The 22,598-nt window shown below is 35.8% G+C and overlaps 1 protein-coding gene across 4 annotated transcripts; it reads left to right on the forward strand.

The window, feature by feature from the left end:
- The first annotated feature begins 2,704 nt into the window (after positions 1–2,704).
- LOC129258973 (myophilin-like) lies at positions 2,705–20,491 on the forward strand. Of its 4 annotated transcripts, none has more exons than XM_064098449.1 (5): positions 2,705–3,196; positions 12,392–12,507; positions 14,672–14,741; positions 18,387–18,524; positions 19,160–20,491. In XM_064098449.1, exons 1-5 carry the CDS (start codon positions 3,146–3,148, stop codon positions 19,352–19,354), a joined length of 570 nt encoding a protein of 189 aa, XP_063954519.1. In that variant the 5' UTR covers positions 2,705–3,145; the 3' UTR covers positions 19,355–20,491. The 4 variants fall into 4 exon arrangements, with proteins under 4 accessions (XP_063954519.1, XP_063954520.1, XP_063954517.1 ...); XM_064098450.1 differs by lacking the exon at positions 14,672–14,741 and adding an exon at positions 15,792–15,858 and having other exon boundaries at positions 2,716–3,196; XM_064098447.1 differs by lacking the exon at positions 2,705–3,196 and adding an exon at positions 5,450–5,885.
- The last annotated feature ends 2,107 nt before the right edge of the window (positions 20,492–22,598 follow it).

Genomic DNA, 22,598 nt, shown 5'->3' on the forward strand with positions numbered 1-22,598 from the left:
CACTCGAATTTTTTTCTTTTTGCGCTGATGCATCCAAACTTTACGCGTGTCAGTGCGTCACTTTAACAATCCTACTGAAGATAACTTCGATCATTGTCGACAGATCATCTGCGATGTTTTACGGTCCTTAACCATTTTTTTATTTACCATTTTACAGTACTCTAGAACCCCAATCATTACCATTGGATGTACCCCTCCTGAAACTAATCGAAATTCTTGGCGATGTTGGAATAGCTTTGGTAAATCCCAGGGGCGTTACATCTAAAGCCCGCATGCGATTCGTTTCCGGCGACGACGTGTCCTAGATCTCATCTCTATCATCTGTGACTGCCAAATGCAGTTTACCATTGTCGTTTATTTTTGTTTCTCGGAATGCAGGGTGTAATTGTTTTCGGATCTGACTTTTAACAGACGACTCCCTCCCATTTAAGTGATGAATTTATCTTTTACTTGTATTTCATTTAGTATTCTAGTCAATGATCATAGGTACCGGTCCTGGTTTATAAACTTCAAAATGACGAATGCAAACACAACCGTACAACGCCAGTTTATCCTAAGGCTCTATAGCAACAAGTACGATTTTATTTATTGAAATCAAAGTAGAAGGCGATAACTTCTTACATTCACATTTCATTCACATTTTAAGTATTATACTTTTACCTTTCTTAAGACCAAAAGGGGTTTCAAGAATCAAAGCCATTAGCCATTATTGGTAGTATAGTTACTTGTGAGGAATCAACCCGGACATGGTTGAGTCAATCAGCATTGTGAATTGTTATTGCAAAAGATAGACCACCTAAGTCCACACCATTCCATGTTGATGGGGGTGCAATGAAATGTGAGATATGTTTAATATTGTTTCATCTTCGCTATATATTGACTGTGTCGGCTCTAATTCAAAACTTGAAGATTTCCATATCGCGACTGTTGACTAAAAAAGAGGAAAAAAAATCACATGACATTTTTTTTTCAATACATTGTTATGGTTCTCTTTCTTGAAATAATGTGCTTTGTAAAAAAGGCGATATAATGATAAAACCAATTAGGTTTCTTTACAAATTATACTTAAATCAAATATTAAGCATAATACAATACGGACAGATGACTCCTTATACAATTATAAGGACCGTTTACAAAAGGTACATAAAAATCAAACATTTGGGCCTCGAAGAACGGTTAATGAATAATTGTAAGCTGTAAGTATTGATATTTCTGAATAAAGACAATTATTAGCGCTAAAAGTATTTTAATATCGTGCAGTGCAAAAATTAGCTGTGTGAACAGCATTTGAATAGTGAAAATATAAAATGTCCTCTTTAAAGATGTTTAGGAAAAAGTAAACTTGGCAAAAAAAACCCACCTTCATCACCAAACAAGAGTATATCATCAAGAAGGAGTAAAAGTGGAAAATGAAATTAACCCTCAAATAATTGGATTACGTCATGATATCTAATGATAATATATAGAAGATGCAAAGAAAGGGTAAAATAAAAACAAAAAAATTATCTAATGCAACATTTAGAACCTGCTGCAAAATAATTAGATAAATGCCATAAAGAGAACGTCTATCAGAATCATTTTCCAAAAGTAACGATAAATAGCAAAGTAAATTCAATCTTTGATAGACCGAGCTGTGCAAAAAAAAAGTAGAAAATATTTAAAAAAATTGAAATGTCGAAAACGAAGCTGAAAATTGTGTAATTAAAAATGCATTTTTCAGTGAATGTAAACTTCGGAAAGAAAGAAGAACGAGTTATATTAAATATTTCAAATGGAACTCAAAATTGTACAGAAACTCATTTAAGGAATGGTACCACCAGAGACACGGGTACTGCCCCGATTATTTTCAACTAGTATAAAAAAAATAGTAAAGAAAAGGAAAAAAGGGAAGAAAGAAGAAAGAGAAGTAGGAAAAAGACTGGTTAAAAAAAAAAATGTCTGGTTATGAAATTTCAGATTAACACCATAAGTAACAAATTACTTTGTATTAAAGCTTAGGTCAGCTCACCCCTAAGAAACTCCCCGGCGCCGCCCGTGCAGATCATATTCGAGTAAATAGATTTGATTGGAGGATTCGACCCCCCCCCCCCCATAAAAAGGCACAGAAAATAATGCCAACTGGAGTAGAAGCATATTACATTGAAAAAGGAGGACAAAAAAGTAATCATTTTATGTTTGAAGAATTCCAAATACTAAATTATTTCAATAATCATCATCATTTCTAATCCATAAATTTACAAATGCAATTTGCAATTTAAAACGTTTGTCAAATTTGGGAAGCAAAGAAAATTCAACTTCTCATTTTCTCAGTATTCATGAGGGCGGACCGTCAAGATTTATAAATTACAGTCATGTGACCAATAGGAAAGGGACAGGTTGTGTTAATAAAATTTGAGAGTTGAGTTAGGAAAAAACAACAACAATGCAACGTGTGCAATGTTACAATATTTGATTTTAAAAAAAGCAAAAGAGATCATTAGTGCAAACTGAGTGCATTCTCGTCGTGGCAGAGCGCTTCCGAACGTATCAAAACATATTCACTAAACAATCTGGGTCTATCATCTTTGTCATGACTCATATATTAAATCACTCAAATTATTTGGTAATTGGCATCAGCCTTGTCGTGAAATCAATATCAGACGATACTTGTCACCTTTATCCTACATCTGTCTTACATTTGCTCGCTAGTCATAAAATCAAATTCCTCTTTCCCGGTCATCTTCGATAAGATGTCATACAGGCCTTGCGCATCGCTGTGTTTCGTGAACCGGTCTGTCCAACTTGTCCCAACTTTCTAAAAATATTCCGCCAATCAGCACGCAGCATTAAGAGTGGCGGAGACACATTCCTGGCATTCGCGTTGTCTAAACCAATGCATATATCACATCCCCGAGGAGAAAAAGAAGGAGAAGAAAAAAAAGAAGACAACGTCGAAAATCTAATTATATACCTCCACTCCCACAAAAGGGTGAAAACGCATTCTAAGAGTGTGCTGGTCGAGATGCACTTGCCATTGTCTGGGGTGACCGCGTAGCCAGTGACATCAGTCCTAATATTCCAGTTCCTACTCCTCGCCGGGGCCATCTTTACATAGGCTTAATACATTCTTCTTGTTTCCTGAACGTGTGTTTTATTAACCTTAACTATGGCGACCAAATCAGCCCCTATGGGTGACCAACGTTATAATCAGATGAAGGTAAGGTATTTAGGTAATATTATCTGGTAATATTTAATAGTTGCCTGCTATTGCAACGAATACTACAATGTTTTCCATTTAGTGGTATACGTTGACCAATGGGGGGGGGGAATTCTTACTAAATTATTTAAACTTATTAAATGCAAAACAAAATCACTTTTGACCAACTTTTCATTCATTTAGTTCATTGCAAAGTACAATTATTATCTGACGTGTGATCTATTTGCTGCAAATAATTGGAGCCAAATCCAGATGTAGATTTTACTCATATGGAATGCTATGCAGATTTCATCTTCCATATATAGTGTAGAAATGAAGTGACAATTTTTTTTCAAGAAATTCGTTTTTACTATTTTTTGTATACATTATCTATTTCTTCTCATATCAGTGCAAAAATCAAAAGAATCTGCGTTTGGGTACTTTGGAAACTGGCACGTCATAAAAGGATTTATAGATTTAAATGATTACTGCTGATAAATTTAACATCTAGCATACAGATTTTTTAATCTTTAGCTAAACTAAGGAAAAATTGTCTATTATTTTTGTCTTTTTGCTCCAAGCTCATCCCAGACAATAGAGTAAACAAATCAATTTCCATATTATTGCGGTCGACGACAAGCAGAAGTTTTTTTTAATGAATTGACTTAATTTAGCTAAAGGTGTTCAAAGAGGGTTATGTAGAAAAAATAAATTCCACTGACTTCGAAAGGAATGTAGCAAAGTTGAATCAGTGCCGCACGGATGAGTGTTTTGCGGTCTGCATGGAATCCCTAAAAATCGTGTTGCTTTTGTTACATATTTTGACTGACTTTTTGAACACCAAAATTATTATAAATTTCAACCAATATGGGATTAATTCGACCTATTCACTCAAAATATAGATGATAGAAATAATAATGTAAGAAATGTTGATGTTGTAGTTTTTGCTAACTTTTTTTGGATTGCTCGCAAATTTGCAATACAATAAAACGGTATGAATACTTTTGTTATAAATTTCCTCAACGAATGATAAAAAATTAAAACTTTCGAAAACTACTGAAGCTCATCACCATTTTAAGCGCCAGAGCGTTTTTAACATCAGTTTATGAGTTTTTAAATCTATAAATGAAAAGATAAGAGGATAATAACTGTACAATTCACTTTCTTTCAAAATATTTAAGATACAATCTTAAAAAGATGAACTAATGAAATATTGCCTCCCGTTACTTTATTTAACAGAGTTAGCATATTTTACTCAATAAGAGCAGCATCCCCGGATTTTTTTTGGATAGTTGAAATCGGGAACATGAGTTTTTTTTCAACGAAAAATTGCATCCGAGGATCGGCTTGACCAAAAATGGGCACCGTCGGCATGCAAAACCGAAAGTGAATTACATTTGATATACCAAATTCATTGGTCATTTCTCATTGGTAAAACAAACATGTTCTTTGTCCTAAAATATTCACCAAGAAAAATAATTTAATAATGAATTACTTCTCTTTGATTCGAGGCAAAAGGCAAATACTACTTAAGACAGAACTCAAGTTTAATAGGTGATTTCTAAATGCTTAACATTGGTCGGTGCATAAACCAAGCAAAACACATGCAGCAAGAAAACAAAGCAGTTAAGATAATTAAGTGATTTTTTTTATAAGAATATTCTCATGAAATGCACGTGTAATGAACATGTCAAGTGACATATTCTCATGGTGAATGTTGCCTTTGAGCACGTCTTACAAAAAAAAAAATCATTTTTTTCATATCAAACATAAATTAATATTGATCTCTATGTGTGTAACTCAGAAATAAAAGGTTAGATCAATTTCAGCTTGACTTTAAACAATTACAAATCTTTGTAAGATATGGCATAGGATAAAATTGAATTAGATATCACTTTCTCAAAAAAATTTAAAAGTAACGAATATTCGTTAAAATTCTTCGGCCAGAATTATAGGCAGAAAGTTCAACATATAGATTGATGTAAAAAAAAATGGTATATTAGAATCACAAAGCGAGTATACGGTTGTGAGCGCTTCGTAAAAATACTTTCACTACAATCTTTGTGAAATTGATTCTTTGGGAAGGGACTCGGCAAAACACTTTCCTCTTTACAAAAACAATATCTCTCCTTACCAAAAACAATGACGTATACATCATGGTCAAAGAAAGATAAGTGAAATACCACAACATCACTGTCAAAGTCGTTTTGGTTTTCGATACCCTTCAGACACTGCCCACATCGAAATTATTCTAACCCCCCTCCGACATATTTTTAGAGTGAGCGGTATAAAAATGCGGGAAGGTTATCCAAGTAGGCATTTCAGAATCCTGCAGAGTTAGATTTGTCTATACGAGGGCGAATCCTCCACAAGTCGCCAACTGACGTGGGTTTTGAAGGGAGGAATGCAGAGAGTGAAAGCTTACATTTTGAATATTACAACCTAATTTCACACGCACTGCTGTTAAAGAAATCTATTTACTTCTGAAAGGGCTCATCTTGGTCACTGCAACTAGAGTTGTACGCGAAGCAGGAGACGTTATTTCGAGAATTTCTCAAAGATTCTCCTTTGTTGTGGCACTGAAGGCGTATTTTGGGGCTCTTTTGAGCAGGATTTGGCTGGGAAAAGAGGACCAAATAGAAGTGAGATCAGTATGTGTGAAGCAAATCGAGGACCCTCCTACGGTGATCTAAGGCAGCGTCAGATGAAGGTAATAAGATCAATAGCTTTCAGACTATTCTTGAACATTCTTTCTAATTTTTTTGAATAATCATGACTCGCAAGGTGCTTTAAATAACTGAAATAATGTCACGGGCGAGAGCGATGAAGTTATTTGTAGGTTTTCTATAATGTGGAACATGTATGTTAGCTGCATCTGATTGGGTCATTCAAGCAGCAAAATTAACAACCTGGACAATGAAAATAATTCATAGTACATAGGTATTTAATGATGGGTTCATAAGGAGTATCAAATTAGGCCTATCGGTTAACAATGCGTTTTTTTGCTATCCATATTTATTGTGATAGTCAACAAAAGATAAAGATGGAATCTGTTAATAGCTTTCCATCTTCATGGACTGACCTAACCAATGCCTGATCCCATGATAACTGAACGAGGGTAGGTTCCGTCTGGTATTCCGACAATGGCGAATTTACGTTTGCAAACATTTCGACGAGGAAAAACATTTCATCGAGATAATGAACCTATTTATGAGCCACACCCTTTTAATTGCAAATTAGTCTTCTGGCCTGCTTGACAGAGTAGATTGAGCTATTAAGTACATTGTGCATATATTTATAGATTAATTTGGCATATTTAGATCTTGAACACAGTTGGTATTCAAGTAAGGTATCGTGCTAATGAAATAGGTTTGTAGGTTATGATGGTTAATCAACAACCGTCATATGGACTTTCTAATAAGGTTCACTGATAGGTGAAATACTGCAGTCAGAGTAATTCAATTTCAAGGCATTGCATGCATACTCCATTCCTGAGTGCCGTATTTCTATTGTCATCTGGCCCATGTGTTAGTAAGTGATTGCCAGTATGTGTATCATAAGTTATATCCTTCATTTTGGTTTCATTTTGGAATACGATATGGAACGATGCCTTCGAATTGTTACAGTACGTGATATATTTTTGTCTGCTTAGATCCTGGACATGCTTGGATACATTATTGTCAGAATGTTTTTGACATCGTATGGCCATCTAGTATCAGTTTTATTTTTGGTACTCTCTGGTGTCTTCTGGTATGCAACTGGGCACTTCACCTTTCATACTGAAGAAACAAGATATGATTAAACGTGATTTTCAATGGCATCACATACCATCTTCCTCCTTTTTTTTCGTAAACACTGACACTATTTACTATACGCTCATCTTCTAATCATGCCAAAACCGTGTATTTACAGGATGGTAATGGTTTTGAGATCTACTTACTTTTGGATCATGTTTTTTTTTCAACCAAATTACCAAAACTAATAAAAACTATTACAATTAAAAAAAATATTGAAAACTAATCTATTAGTTTATGTGTAGGCCTATTCTTTAAAAGTCATATATTTTTTTAGAATTCTGGATTTAAACTCTGGATTAATAAATTAAAATTTAATTAAAAAAAAAGAGATGTTCTCGTTTGCATCCTGATTGGTCCATTGCCGTGATGAACTTTAAGAATGTCTAAATATGGATCGATAGTTATCGAGAGAGCGCTTTTGTTTCCATGGTCGTTCTTTTTCCCCCACAAAACTAATTGGGTACAATGGCACATTTTTGGCATTCCATAGATAGACGATGCCCTCTTGATGAAACGTCCTGCTGTGTGCCATGCATATATGATACGGCTATAGTGCTCATTTGTCGAGTTCATTGTAATGTTTCTCGCGAATTCCGAGAGTCTCTCATTCTTTTGATGGGACTTTTACACTAGTCAATCTCTGGTTTATTCCTAGTACTAATGTTTTCATTAATCATCAGTTTGATCAGAGTGCTTACCGATACTCATGTTTCTTTGTTAGTATGAATTATGACAAAGTCGGTAAAATTTAAAAAAAAATTATAATTTAGGATCAGAAAAGAGTGTCGTTCCTCAGTTTATCGCATTGGATGTTCTCTTAAATCATATCCTCCCAGTTTGATGCATCTCAAAATCATATTGGAGTTCAATTAACTAATGAGCTCATTATTTGAATGAAACCGGGGTGCCACCAGAGAACTGGATAAAATTAAAACAAAATCGGATCCCTTATCCCACGCAGGGCTCCATATGTTCTCGTTCAGCCCACATTCCGCTAATGAAGTATACCAAAATGGGAGGGGGTTGGGAAAATATTATTCGGTAATTCTAGCAATGTGAAAATATGGGGCATGATACGCCACATGTTTATATATCCATGCATCCACATCAACCTCTCTTGGAAGCATCTAGAAATCGCGCGAAGGCGGATCGCAATGACTTATAAAATGACAGCTGAGTATGCAAGCTATGGATTCCCGACATATCTCTAACGTGACTGCAAGGCAGACCAAACATAAACTGAAAGAGAGATAGATGGGCATGGAAGCCAGCTAAAACGAAAAACTTGCTTAATAAACAAAAAAAAAACGCCATTTTAAAGCTCATTGTCAATAGCTATTCATGAAGAAAAAGTATCGAAGTGCAGCACCAATGATTAGTAATTATTGATCTATTGATTTTACACACACTTCACCCCCACCCTCACACACACGCATACCCTCATACATACATACATACACACACACACCAATACACACATATACATATATATACTGTATATATATATATATATATATATATATATATATATATATATATATATATATATATATATATATACTGATGTTGCTGATGAACCCTCAGGGGGAAACGGTCTGTCCAACTAAAATCTAAGCAACTCGCTCCATCCTATTACTATACTATATATATATATACTGTATATATAGAAACGTATCATCAACATTGCAGTTCATTTAAGTGAACACTGTCGGTAATCATGCACAGCCATCCCATTATATAAGAACTATTATTAGATGTTGAAAGTTTAAACTTCATATCTCTCATTGCGTTTCAGTTTTACATTTTTATGTGTGATATGATGTGCAGATTTGGGAACAATAAACTTAATTTCACTTCGGCCTACGACGGTACATAAATGCACCCATCACATATTAACGTTTTAAATAAAACCCACATTGCTTGCGGCATCGTGGTAATTATTAGGTTAATAGAATGGGCTTATAAACTATCTCTCTTCAACTCTGTCTCTCGTTTCTGTCAGATGCGGGTAATATTTCACGCAGAAGGCCCCCCCCCCCTCCCAACTGCCCTTCCAGTCCCACCCTAGGCAAGGCCCAAATCTTGGCGACCTCAAATGGGGTTTGGAATGCTAGGCACGCGGTCAACATAACAGAGAACGCCATTTTTAGAAGTTGATCGACTGAGCAGCCAAGTCAAAACATGGAGGAGATCCATTTGTTTATGTTGTGGATCAATCAGGATTATATTCCATTTTTATCGAAGCACTATCTCAAAATATATAGATAAAACAGCTTATTTAATGTTCTCTGGTGGTGTAGTTATTTGTCAGAATAAAAAAAAAATCTTAATAAGATTTACCAAATATCGATTGTATTTGTTTTTACCTTTCTTAGCGCATTGATGTATAGTTCGGGCAATATATATAATTTTGAGCAGAACATAGTCTTTGATGTGAAATATTCATATTGTTTAATGATTCATTCTTGTCTTGTTCACTGCTCAATAGAACACCCCTGAAATTTACAAGTACCTTAACTTTCCAAACACTAGACTTTCAATGCCTTTGCATGATATTATTGAGAATTTGGCGTAAAAAGTCCACAAGATCTGCTTATCATTCTGGCATGTAAAGAGTTCTGCTAGAGATTCCAATCAATGTACATTCGAAAGAGAAAAAAAAATCTGCATCATCGCATTTATCAAGTTGGTTATGCATCAACCCTGCACATATAGAGCCAGAATTGCCGTTTGGGCATTGCAGAAGTCTACTACTACAATTAAATATTATCTTTACGTTTAAGAATTAATGCTTTATTCAATTGCCAATGTGTGATGGGAAAGAAACCATCAGCAAATTCAAAGCGATGGAGTATCTCTAATATGTCAGCAAGGTGGGGTAGATGGATAATACGTTGAACCCATGGAATATCTTATGCGATGTTTATTATGGTATTTCTAACACGTCTGTCTTGATTCGATCCTTGTCAACGTCACAATCAATTTGGCATTGTGTAGTGTTACAAATGAAGGGAGTCAGATACAGCATACTTCATTCGGACCCCTGAACTTCATACCTTTGCATGATTTTGACAGGTAATTGCGCAGTATGTACGGCGTTGCTATGTTTTGGCTCGAACCTGGGCTGTGTAAATGGGTGTGGCCATCCCATATTGTTCTTCTTTTTTTCTGCTTCGTTAATCGAGTATGTAAATCATTAGGATGCGGACAGATAAAACCTCTTATCATTACATTCTAAGGGTTGTATTTCTAAAGCACAAACGTGAATTTGCCTCGTAACTTATTCTCATCACACTCAACCTTATTTAAGTAGGCATAGATTTGAATTCATCAAAGTGCCTTACCCGAGGCTGAGAAGAATTACTCTCTTGCACTTAATCTGAAAAAAAGGACTTGTGTTGGACCAAATATAATTTCAACAAAATGTAAGTTTTAAGTAATTATATAAAACAAATCCCTAAAAGATGCAAAAGGGTCGAGCATGCATCCGACACATTAAGCGATACAAGCTACATCTACTTGGCCCTAGTTCTCACCTCTCTCGATGTGGTATTTACCATTTCCACCTTTCCTTTCCTGTTTTAACCCTTTTCTTCCATTTTTACTTTCCCCTTTTGAGATACATATCGTTTACATCTATATAAAAATTCATGATTCCATAGTAAGAGTATGATCAGTATGGCACAATCATTCCATGATAATTATTTATCAATTGATTTTAAAACAAACTTCTGTAAATTTATATTCGGGGACCAATACAGATCACTATGTAAGCAAGTATTAGCCTTATGCACAATTGTTCTTTAAAACGCGAAACAAAGACATGGTTAACAACACTCTTAAATTATATATATCATCAGACAAAGGGGGAGCCGGATGTGCCAAATGTGTGAAAGTATTGCTAATTAAACGAAATTCGTCTGGACGAGCATATAGGCACGTAACGATTACTACGCGTTGGAATGCCTGTCACCATTCGAGCCTCCCGTAGATGGGGTTATCGACTGCGCTACGACGTCCAATGGGTACCTTATATAGTCATCAGTCGGGCTGGGTCGGATGGTAAGATGAGAGGTGTAGACGGGTGGGAGTATTAAGGGTTACGGCCTGTCGAGGTTTGTCTCGTATTAAAGCGGAACAGCTACATTAGACTACCATGGCAAAGTGAGTTAATACACTTTTTGAAGAATGCTATTTCTTACAGGAATCCCATCGGTGGCTACGGGAATCCGGTCAGTGGCTCCGGATCCTTCTGATTAGATGTTGGTGGCGCAAGAAATGTCACAGTCACACACAGGCCTACAGTGCCCCGTCTTACAAAGAGTTACGATTGATCCAATTAATCGTAACTCTATGGAAATCCATCAGTGTCGTATTTTTTTATAATTGAAATTTGCAAAATGTCCTTTGTAAAACAAAGGAAAACACACCAAATTGTCAAGAAATCAATGAATTTATGGATATCCATTCATATCTAGATTTTTTAAAAAACAAATATGCATTTTATATGTTGACTTTGCTGGCTTTCCATAGTTGCGATTGATCGGATCAATCGCAACTCTTTGTAAGACGGGCCCCTGGTCACACCAACGAGAGTGACTCCTACCTGTGACCCATGTATGTTATTTTAACGCAACATTTGTTGGATCTGTAGCCGAGGTGACTGTGGGATATATATTTAAACACATATTACTCGTTCCTCCCAACCATTATCTGATCAGGGGCCTGTTTTAAAAAGAATTGCGTGTAGACTCATCTAAAAAATCAATTGCAAAGCCTACAAAACGCGCTATGATTGGCTAAGAATTAAGTTGCGTTTGATTTCTTGAGATGCGTCTGATTGCAACTCTCTGTGCAACGGACCCCAGGGCCACCATGTGTGAGGTGACCTGCTCTGAAAGGAAATTCCGAGTATAGTTCTGAATACTTTGTTTCCTGTCCAATACGTGTGTTACCTGCCATGGTAATTGCACTCACCCCTTTCCTCCCCAACCACCTCAAAGGATATATATCAGTCGCATTTCAGCTTTTAAAAGATCACTCATTACACAATAATACTGCTACATCCGACTCTTTTGAGATCACCATCCATCTCAAACATTAACCAAATGCGAAAGAAGGCATATCGGATTTCATCATACATCAACCCATCCTATTACTATGTTCCCGTGTAACTTAGATTTTTCATATTTACGTCCACGTATCGGACAAGAAATTTCGGTCTTCTTACGCATTTTTCAAGCTGGATGTTGCCCTTCTAATTTAGTGGTCTATGGAGTTATCAAGATGATAAAAAAGTATCTGGAATCGAATTTTGAATATATAAATTTATTTTTTGGTAATATTTCAAAGACTCGATTGAAATGCAGATTATATCGTAATGCCGTTCTTCTCCTTTTTCGTTTGTTGTTCTGTTCAGATCGAGTCAAAACGTGACCCCGACCTCGAACGTCAGTGCATCGAATTCATTGTCCACCACACAGGCGAGACAGTCAACACCTTTGATGACCTAAAGAACGGAGTCATCCTCTGCAAGTAAGTCTTTGAATCATGGGTGGAGATTCCAGTGGCTCCCCCTCCCCCTGCTACAATTTCGGATTGAGTGCAGAAGCCCATATGGCAAGAGGCACTGGCGTACAAATTGGGAGTTTGGGGATCCAAGTCCCCTAATAGTTCCACATAAAAAAAAAACAATTGAAAGGAAAAAGAATGGACCAGAAAAAAAAGGTAGAATACGACATTTGTTGTCGAATAACATGTCGAAATCCCCTATAACAAAAGTATAATTTCATTTTATTGAGGCCACCAATTTTGCTGGCTTGCTTTTCTTTCCCATTACTTTTTTTACGCCATGTTGTGCCCGTAAAATGTTTGGTTAATTAAGCCTCTGGACGGGTCATTCTCCTCCATTAGAAGGACCAACAATCTCACGAAATATCCACCCATGCCTGAATAGAAAAGTAAAACCGCCAGTAAGTCTAACAAACATCAGAACAAAAAACGTACATTGTGAAGTCTTATATTATCCTTTTTTAAAGCAAAAAAATTCTTGAAAATAATTGGCTCTATAATACATCAAGATTTAAATGCGTTGATGCTTTAAATGCATGGGAGACTATTGGGCATTTATTTTTCGAAATGAGCATGCAATTGTTCTCTTGACATGCTTGACGAGATAAGCTGAAAATCTAAAAGTAATGAACAAAAATAATATCAATATGCCATTGATGTCGACTCGTAATTATACATATTGCAAAGGTGTTTTGCTCCAAGGTTCCTTTAGATTCCTGATTATTCAGTCAATGCAATGTACGAAGGTATATGGTCATTCTCAAGAAAAGGTCACGATTCATGAAAATCGCGTCTCAATCATCTTGCAGCCTACGGCCCCACATCCTCACAAGAGTGAACACAATTGACAGATCTACACACTGTTCTAGTGACCAGCAACTCCCAGATCCAAAAGACAACTCACATTTTCAAGCCAAAGTCAAAGTATCACTGGCCACAAAACACCTTTCTTGTGCAATGGCCAACCATCCATGTTATTGTTCAAGCAAAATCATACATAAACAATGCAAGATATATCAGAATATGAATGCAAATTTGATGATTTTGTTACGGATGTTAAACGTTATTACGTTTGTATTATCCCTGGCCTCCCAGTAATATCAATATGTCGTGCATCCATCCATCCGTGTTACTCGAAAAAACACACACACACAGAAATCGTGCAATATTGCGGGGCTAGGGGCCAAAAGATGGTTGAGACATTGTACTGTGATGATTTTAAAGAACGACCCAGTAATAAGAATCCAGTGAGGTGTATTTACACTTGTTTTTATTATGTGCACTTAACTGCTTAATAAGGTTCAACCACTTAATGCTATATTATTATCTCTGTTATTTCTTTTCATTCTAATTCTATTGTTCTAAAAAGAATTCAAAAGACTGTTTCAATAACTTTCATAATTCAATCGTATTTTGTTCCTACATTAACTCTATATTCATTTATCCATCAGTCGAATGAGTTACCTACATTATCGAAATCTCATACCAATCATTTTACATCTCAGAGATTCATTCACTCTTCATTATTGATATGGGCCGTTGCTTTTTTGAATGAATTAAGATTGCACTGCTTTGTGGAATGTCAAAAATAACAATTAATTATTTTTTTAATTGTTTTTCTTACTTTAACAAAACGTCGATATCTATACATGCCTTTTATGAGCATGATTCTATTTTTTAGACTTCTGTTTGTTACTGAATAAGTGATTTGACACTTACAAAAAAAAAAACGATCAGCCCTAAAACATTTTTGGTCACTGTTGTATCTGTGTGACAGTGGAAAAACATTGTTTCTTTTGCGCTTCCAACAATCAATTTACCATTAAACCAATTTTTTTAATTTTCAAATGCAGGATTTTGTTTTGATCACTTCATTTTGATTATGGAATTTTACACTTAGACCCGATCATTTCCCTTACGTTGGATGTTGCTCGACACCGATGAACTGCATTGAAGAATGTGTTTTATGGCCTCGAATTCAAAGCAACCTTCTTTGTTTCCTCATAACTCAGTGATTAATTCTGTTTTGTTGTGTTTTGACATCTTGCATTATTTGAGCTTGAACTTCTTTATTTTCATATTTTCCGTTTTCCCTGCATGTCGGGAATTCGAACGATCACTTCTATAGGTTGATAAACTCATTAAAACCCGGCGCAGTAAAGAAAGTAGAGAACGCAACAAAAAATACATTCGCAAAGGTAAGTTGAAGAACAATAACTGCATGTGAAAACTACGTCGTTTCCTAATGACGAAAATGTATATAGTCGAGCTAGCATATAGTATTGTATTTCATTTATAAGTGGCACGTGTTGGTACTTAAAAAGTAATTGTCGTCTTGCTTGGCGCTGGTGGCCGAAATGTCGCTTTGATTGTAGAAGCCCTGAAACTAACAACTAGCTGCATGCTTTAACGAAACAGATCGAAATGATCTTTTCGAAAGCCTTCCCGATGGACCTTTACCCGTTAATCAGTTTGCGAGACGTAGATTTAGCATAGTGTCTAACAATATTACCCCGACTAACATATCCTTAGTATCAGACACACATATCCATGCAATGGTAGATTTAGAACATGCTCACGCACAATCTAGTAAAATATCAAATATACAGCTCCTCAAGTACAAACATTTCATGTTACAGATATTAACCCATCTCTCTACGTAAGTTCCAGTAGACACATTAAAGACAGCTTATGTTGCATGATCTAGGAGGTCAACAAGAATCCAGTCAACAAATATTACCCTTATTCTGTCTGTCACTGCTCCACTCCATATCCATTTATGTACTTGGTCCCAGGTAGTTAATAAAGAGTCCCACCATTTTTACCACCAAATTTCGCATAAAATTACAACGACGGGAGAAAGTGAAATGAGACCGTGTCAACCAAATCAGGTCATATATATATTTGACACCGAATGGATGCCGAATGTTTCTGAATTTGGTTTGCTTTACATTCGAGCAGGAATGTGAGTTATTGACACGCCCAACATGCTCGGTGGAAATTTTATATTATTTTGTGAATCAAAGTATCAAATCCAACCTTGTCCACCTAATGGATGACATAATTTTTTTATTATTTAACCTCATCTTGTTAGCCGAATTTACAAAGGACGATATTCAAATCCTGGCCTGATTTTTTTTTTTTTTATCTCTCTTTGTTCTGGATTATGTTGACCTCCATCAACCCTCCAAGTATCTTTAGTGTTGAATTTGTCATCCCTATATATATTATATGTGCATTTCTATCAGGCTTGTTAACAAATTCTGTCAAGGCGCAGTGAAGAAGGCGGAGACATCTACAGCTGTCTTCAAGCAGGTAGGTTCAATAACAGTCCTGTGTCCATTTTGCTTGAGCTATATCGGAGTTTTCGCACGGGGACGCAGATCGTTTTCAAGAACATGGAAAATGTATTTTCAATGCCCTTCTCGACAAAGAGCAACCAAGAAGTCTTCGTCGAAAATTGGTGAATCGAAATAGCATTTTCTTCCTGGACTCTGGACAAATGAAATTTTGCATTGTTTCGCCAGCTCCGAATCTTAGGACAGAACTGTTGTTTCGGTTCACCAAATTTCGACGAAGACCTCCAATTTAGGTGGAAATAACCGGTTTATGAACGAAGAAACAATAAAATGACTGTATTTCTTCATGGCGACAGTATTATGTTTTTAGTAAAATCCCTGGACCCTGGTCAATTGCATAATGGTGTCCATTAAACCAAGGAGCTTCCAACACAACATCTGTTCTTTTTTAGTTGAATAACTTATTATGAAGGCCCCTTTCTATTTTTTTTTATTAGATTTCGACCGTTGTTGCGCCACAAATTGTCACCCCAGCACAAATTGTCACCTAACTTAGGCGATAATTTGTGGAGGAGGGGACACCACAAATCGTCGCCCATTTCACTTAACACTTAACTTACTTGTCTCCACGAACACACACTGATGGTGATATCTGACGTTGGAGATGGACTTTGGACTGCTTTTAAAAAGGTTTTGAGATGATTTTGAAACTTGTCGCAGAGACGTCTTCTGAGGCCCCACGACGTTTCATTAGTCTCGGGAATCTCAAAACCGCCTCAAAATAGTCCCAAATTCGTTTCAGAGACGTCTCCAAGACTTTTTTTCCTGTCACGAATTCGTTTCCGTCGCAGAGACGTTTGCAATATTTTTTTAACATAGTCTGATTCCATTTTGTCTATAACCAGTCGGTCTAACTACCTTTTGGTCTATGTAGCACTTCGCCTATTCAGAGGCATATTCACATTTCGTCCATATCCCACTTCGTTTACCGTCCGTTTGATCTACTTGGTCACTGTCAGAAACAAACTGGTAATAGACATGATAGACGAAATATTCATTTGTGCATTACAAGAAAATGTAATTAGACCACTTGGCTATTAGACGAATTGGTCAGTAGACCAAATGATAATTACACCAAGTAGATATTAGACCAATTGAAAATTAGACCAAATTATTAGTACACCAAATGGGTTAAGCTCATGTGTTATTAGACAAACGGAGAATTAGTCTAACTGTTGTTAGACCAAGCTCTGCTGCTGTTCTCCTCCTTATATGTAAATTGCCAGTTGGTCTAAACCCAATTTGTCTAATGGCTGTTGAGTTTCATCCTATACATGGTCTAATTCCATTTTGTCTACAACCAATTTTCCTTTTGGTCTAATTGTAATTTTTCCTATTTACAATTCCGTATTATTTCCATTTGGTCTAATTTCCATTTGGTCTAATATCTCATTCGTCTAACACCACTTGGTAAATTCCTGTAACAGACTGGATTTATTTATTTGGGATTTAGACGAAAAGGCGATTAGCCACTTGGCTATTCGACGATTCGGCAATTATACCGGGTGGTCATGAGACCAAGCAAGAATTCGACCAAGTCCTTTACATTAGACCAAACTGTTATTAGAGCACATGGGTTTAGCTCATGTGGTAGACGATCAGAGAGTTTGACCTGCTACTGCTAGACCAAGTGGATAATAATGATGATGATGATAATAATACAGACACACACTCACGCACCCTAGCTCACACACACACACGCTTAACCAACACAACACTCACCTGTAACACAACGCACACAACCTTACCACAAATAACGACACACACCAGGACGCACAAACACTACACACCAGACTGGTGGTTGAAGACAATTTGCGTAATGGGCGACAATATGTGGTTCTGGGTATCTTTTTGCCGACACAAATATAAATAATTATTATAGGACTTGTATAGCGCACGTATCCACATGCTAGGTGCTGAAGGCGCTCCTATATTACCCCGGCTAAGCTAGTCTACCGATTTTGTTTCGCACAGCTTGTTGAGGAATTATTTCTTGCCAGTACCCATTTACCTCACCTGGGTTGAGTGCAGCACAATGTGGATACATTTCTTGCTGAAGGAAAACACGCCATGGCTTGGAATTTAACCCACGTCCTTCAGATTGAAAGACGAGAAAATTAACCACTAGACCACGACGGACCCAAACATGCTTAAACATTGAGACAGGCACGTGCAGCACAAATTGTCACACGGCGACAATTTGTGCAGGGGTGACAATTCGTGGTGTCAGTTTTTGCACAAATTGTCGCGGGGTGACAATTTGTGGTGCAACAACCTTTAATAACGATGTTTATAACTGTTAAAAGCATGATCAAAGAGTTGTAGTGATACATGCTAGGGGGTGCATCGGCTTAGGATTTTGATGAGATTTGAACTTGAGAATTTGAAATAAAGAATTAGCTTCTCAGGGACAAATTAATTGCAAAGGAGTGTAGTAACAAAACATTAACAAAGTGATTTAATTCTTCCTTTTTTTCCGTTCAGAGGGCAAACCTCGAATCCTTTATCCACGGATGCAAGACATTTGGACTAAAGGACCAAGAAGTCTTCCAAGTCAACGACCTTTTCGAGAACAAGAACATCCCACAGTTCACACAGTGCATTGTCGCTCTTGGTCGTTATGTAAGTAGCCTTAAAGATAAGGAGAAAAAAATATCACCCCAAAAATATCTTTAAAGTATTGAGAACCTGGGATATCCCACTTTGCATGTTAAAGAACCTGGCTTAGTCATAATTTGTATCATTTATAGAACGCAGTGATCTTATGCTTCACTTGTAGTTCGTTTGTGCAAGAATCGCCACCTCTTTGAGTGATGATTTCTTTCAAGATATCTTCCACTCATGCTGTTTTTTATATTTCCCCTACGGTGGCCATACGGCCATACATCCGTTTTGATATATTTTAATAATTATGTGGTTTGAATGAAAATGAATAAAAATGTTTTTTTTCAACTCGCCGTATGGCCACCGTAGGGGAAATGTGACTGCAGCATGAGTGGTAGATATCTTGAAAGAAATCATCATTAATTCTTGAGACGTTTACGAGGATTATTGAGATGGTTGATTTAGCAACTTGAGCACTGAACACGAGACATCAAATTTCAATAAATCAACAATTGATTTCAACCAATCATTCCGAGAATTACAAAGGCCCCGGAGCAGAAAGGTTTTCTTTCGAAATATGAAAGAGAATTTTGAGCAGGAATTGTTAAGTTTTACGAATAATTTCCCCTCTATCCTCATATCTCGACTCCCAGGCCCAAGGCATTCCTGGCTACGACGGCCCCATCCTAGGACCCAAACAATCCGAGGAGAACCAACGTGAATTCACACAAGAACAGATGGACGCTGGCAAGCACATGATCGGACTTCAAATGGGACAGAACAAGGGTGCCTCACAAGCTGGTGGTGACTTTGGCAGGCCACGACAGATCCATTCAGAGTTCAAATAAACGGCCTACTACGTCACTAGCATGTGACCTCGTAAAGATTTCAACTTGGCGTCGACCAGCATCCGCGGGAACATAGCGAAAGACATCCGGAGTCTTCCAGTTTTCACTACTTTCAAAATTTGCGAACTGCTCGACCTAACGTAGTTACCGCTTTTTGTTAATGACGATAATAAGGAATCTATCCCGATTTTTTATTTACGGCAATTCTAGAATTGCTAATTATTTCAGTCTCTGAATTAAAGTTAGAAAAATATGTCGACGCTATTAGCAACTGGTCAGAATATAATTGAGGCAATAATAGAACTTTAGGGAAAACAGATTGTTGTCAAGCTATTATTTTCCAAGCCATTAAAAAAACATTTTCATAAGTGAATCTGGAATATGGATTAAAAAAGTATCACTCTGAAAATGAAAATAAGAAAGCTTTTATAACTGATTTGTATTTATTTCATTGCATATTCTGACGATATGGCAACGTTCAAGTTATTTGTATGAAAAGAAGTATTTATGTAATTTTTTCACAATGTCTTTGCTTTTGTTCGGGGCTAATAGCACTCCGGTACTGTATTGCATGAGTTAATTTGACAATGAATAACTATTTTTTTTTTCTGTAATGTTGAAAATATTGATGGATATACTTATTTCAGTGGTAGAATAGTACGTATTTGTTCTTAGCTTTTTTACAAAAAAAAAAGATGACAGTGCTTGTGGTTATACATGCTTTTGATGAAAGATTACTAATAAGGGCTTTGGTGCGATTAGAAAAAAATAAACGATTTGGTAAATGAAAAGAAGCGGAAAAGAAATCGGAGCATGTATGATGGAACCTGGAGTATAACGGTTACAGAACAAAGCCATTATTTATTATTTGAAATATTACTGTATCAAATGCGTGTTCTGTCTCTCCGTCAGTGAATTATTTTACAAAATGTTAAAATGCTGGTATGTTAATATAAATCAAGCAATTAGTCTTACATATTGTGTTTTTCTTTTATACAAGCTCTGATGGAGGTGTCGAGACCTGGTTGACTTCCAGCATTTCCAGGTCACGTGATCAGTATGTTTATAGATTGTAAATGACGTTATCGGATGAAAACCCAATAAACACATCACTGTGATAAATTATTGTGCCCCTAATATTGATGCAAACTCTGTTGTATTTCTTTGTCCTGACAGAAGATCTGATTTTGAGTGGATTTTATTTATTTAATCATCATCATGACACTTTCGTTGATTTGAGTTGAGTTGATTTAGAAGCAAAAATGCGCTTTCAATATACCCTGAGCTTAGTCGAGTTGATAATGATGTACAACCCCCACCAATTTTAGAAATTTGAAGAAATAATAATAACCATAATGACTTTGAAAATATTCTCATCATATTGCTTTCTATTTTCTATATTTTGATTATGCCGAATAAAATAATAGTAAGAAGAATAACAATAACTTAAAGCAGAAAATGAATACGAGATGCAACACATGAACATTGCACCCTTTTAGGGCGATATATCAAGACAACACTTTGACTTTGATATTTCCGCTGAGGAAATAAGTTTTCATGACAATTATTATTAGCCTATATGATGATGAACATGCAGAATACCGAAATTATGTTTATAGACGTTTAGGATTTTTTTAAACTTGTATTTACGTGATATTTTCAAAACTAATCATCGATAAACGTTATAAGGAAGTATAGTTTTGGTGAATAGATCGGGTTCTTAATATCCAAAGATTCCATCAAATTTGTATATATATATATATATATATGTAGTGAAAAAATTGATGAAGAGAACAATGATATAGACGTATATCCATATATATATATATATATATATATATATATATATATATATATATATATATATATATAGCTGTGATATACAAGACACATAAAGCGCATGTGTCTGGAAAGAAAAAGAACACCCAAGTCTTAAGAAAAAAAGGTAAACTTAAATAACATTGAGCACTTATTCGGGGAAAATGTGCAGAAATTTGTTTTAAGTAAGGTATTTATCATCCATTCATACTAACACAAAAGAATAATTGGTTTGAATAATTCCCTTCGATTGTACTTCAGAGTATATATAGTGCGTATTCTCCTAAATGTTTAACTTTTGAAAAAACTATCGAAATCATATTTCTTAATTTGAAATAGATATTTAACTGTTGATTGATTTTTGTTAAGTCTTCTCTATCGAAGCGTGTATTTCACTTTATCCAAGTGTCTCAAATGGCTTTTCCTCAAATTGAAGGAAATGAACACGCTAAAACAAGCAGTCTGAATTCCTAGTCTGAATTGAGTAATCCCAATCTTATCAATAGCCCCGTGCCTCTTATTAAATTTTTAGTTTTTTGTACAGATAACGAATTCAAAGTTTAAAAAAAGTTACATTAAAAGTAAATTCTACTAAATCTTGTGAACCCTACAGCTCTTTAAAAAAATGTCCAACTGCTTTTGCGGCTTTTCTGTTGATGCAGCTTTTCACTGGAGTGTGCATTCAGATAATACTTTTGTGTGACATGTCAGTCGAAACCACATATAAGAGGCAATCCCAGAAATCACAGAAAATATTGTTTAAATTCTATGTTTCCGTCAATATCAGCACGAGGTATTTTCAGTTATGCATTTCCGTAACAATTATTAATATGGAAACTAACAATATATAATTTGAAGAAAAAAAAAACATATTAATCGCTACATTTGAATAATTACATACAAACAAACGCAATATAATCATAACTCCTTCTACATGAGATGACGTCATAGAATCCCGGCCGGTTGAGGCTTGTGGATTGAAGTGTTTGAAAAGCAAATTTATAAATTAATGAATCTGTGTATTTTTTTTGCTTTTAATTGATGTATGATTTGTCAAACTTTATTTTCTCTTCCGATAAGGCCTTTACCGGGGGTCTTTCATAAATTCATTACACATTGTACTGTTTCAACCACGCACAAACGAAATACATTATCGTACGTAATTAAAACATAAACCAAACAAAACCATTATGATCAGGTACTCAAGGAAAAACTAATTCGATTATGGTACTCGATTCAGAATGTTGCTTTTATTGTGCACACTTCTTTCACTTTGGCGCAAAACCATTTCGACAGAAAATAGGGGCCAGAGTCCGATCAGCAATCAGCATGAGTAGGATTTGTCTTTATCGGCATCATCTGACAAAGTAGCTCTATTAATTGCAAAGTCTCCTACATAATTTATGAATATGATTCCGATAGTTTA

The sequence above is a fragment of the Lytechinus pictus genome, chromosome 4 (assembly GCF_037042905.1).
Source record: "Lytechinus pictus isolate F3 Inbred chromosome 4, Lp3.0, whole genome shotgun sequence".
Taxonomy (NCBI): domain Eukaryota; kingdom Metazoa; phylum Echinodermata; class Echinoidea; order Temnopleuroida; family Toxopneustidae; genus Lytechinus; species Lytechinus pictus.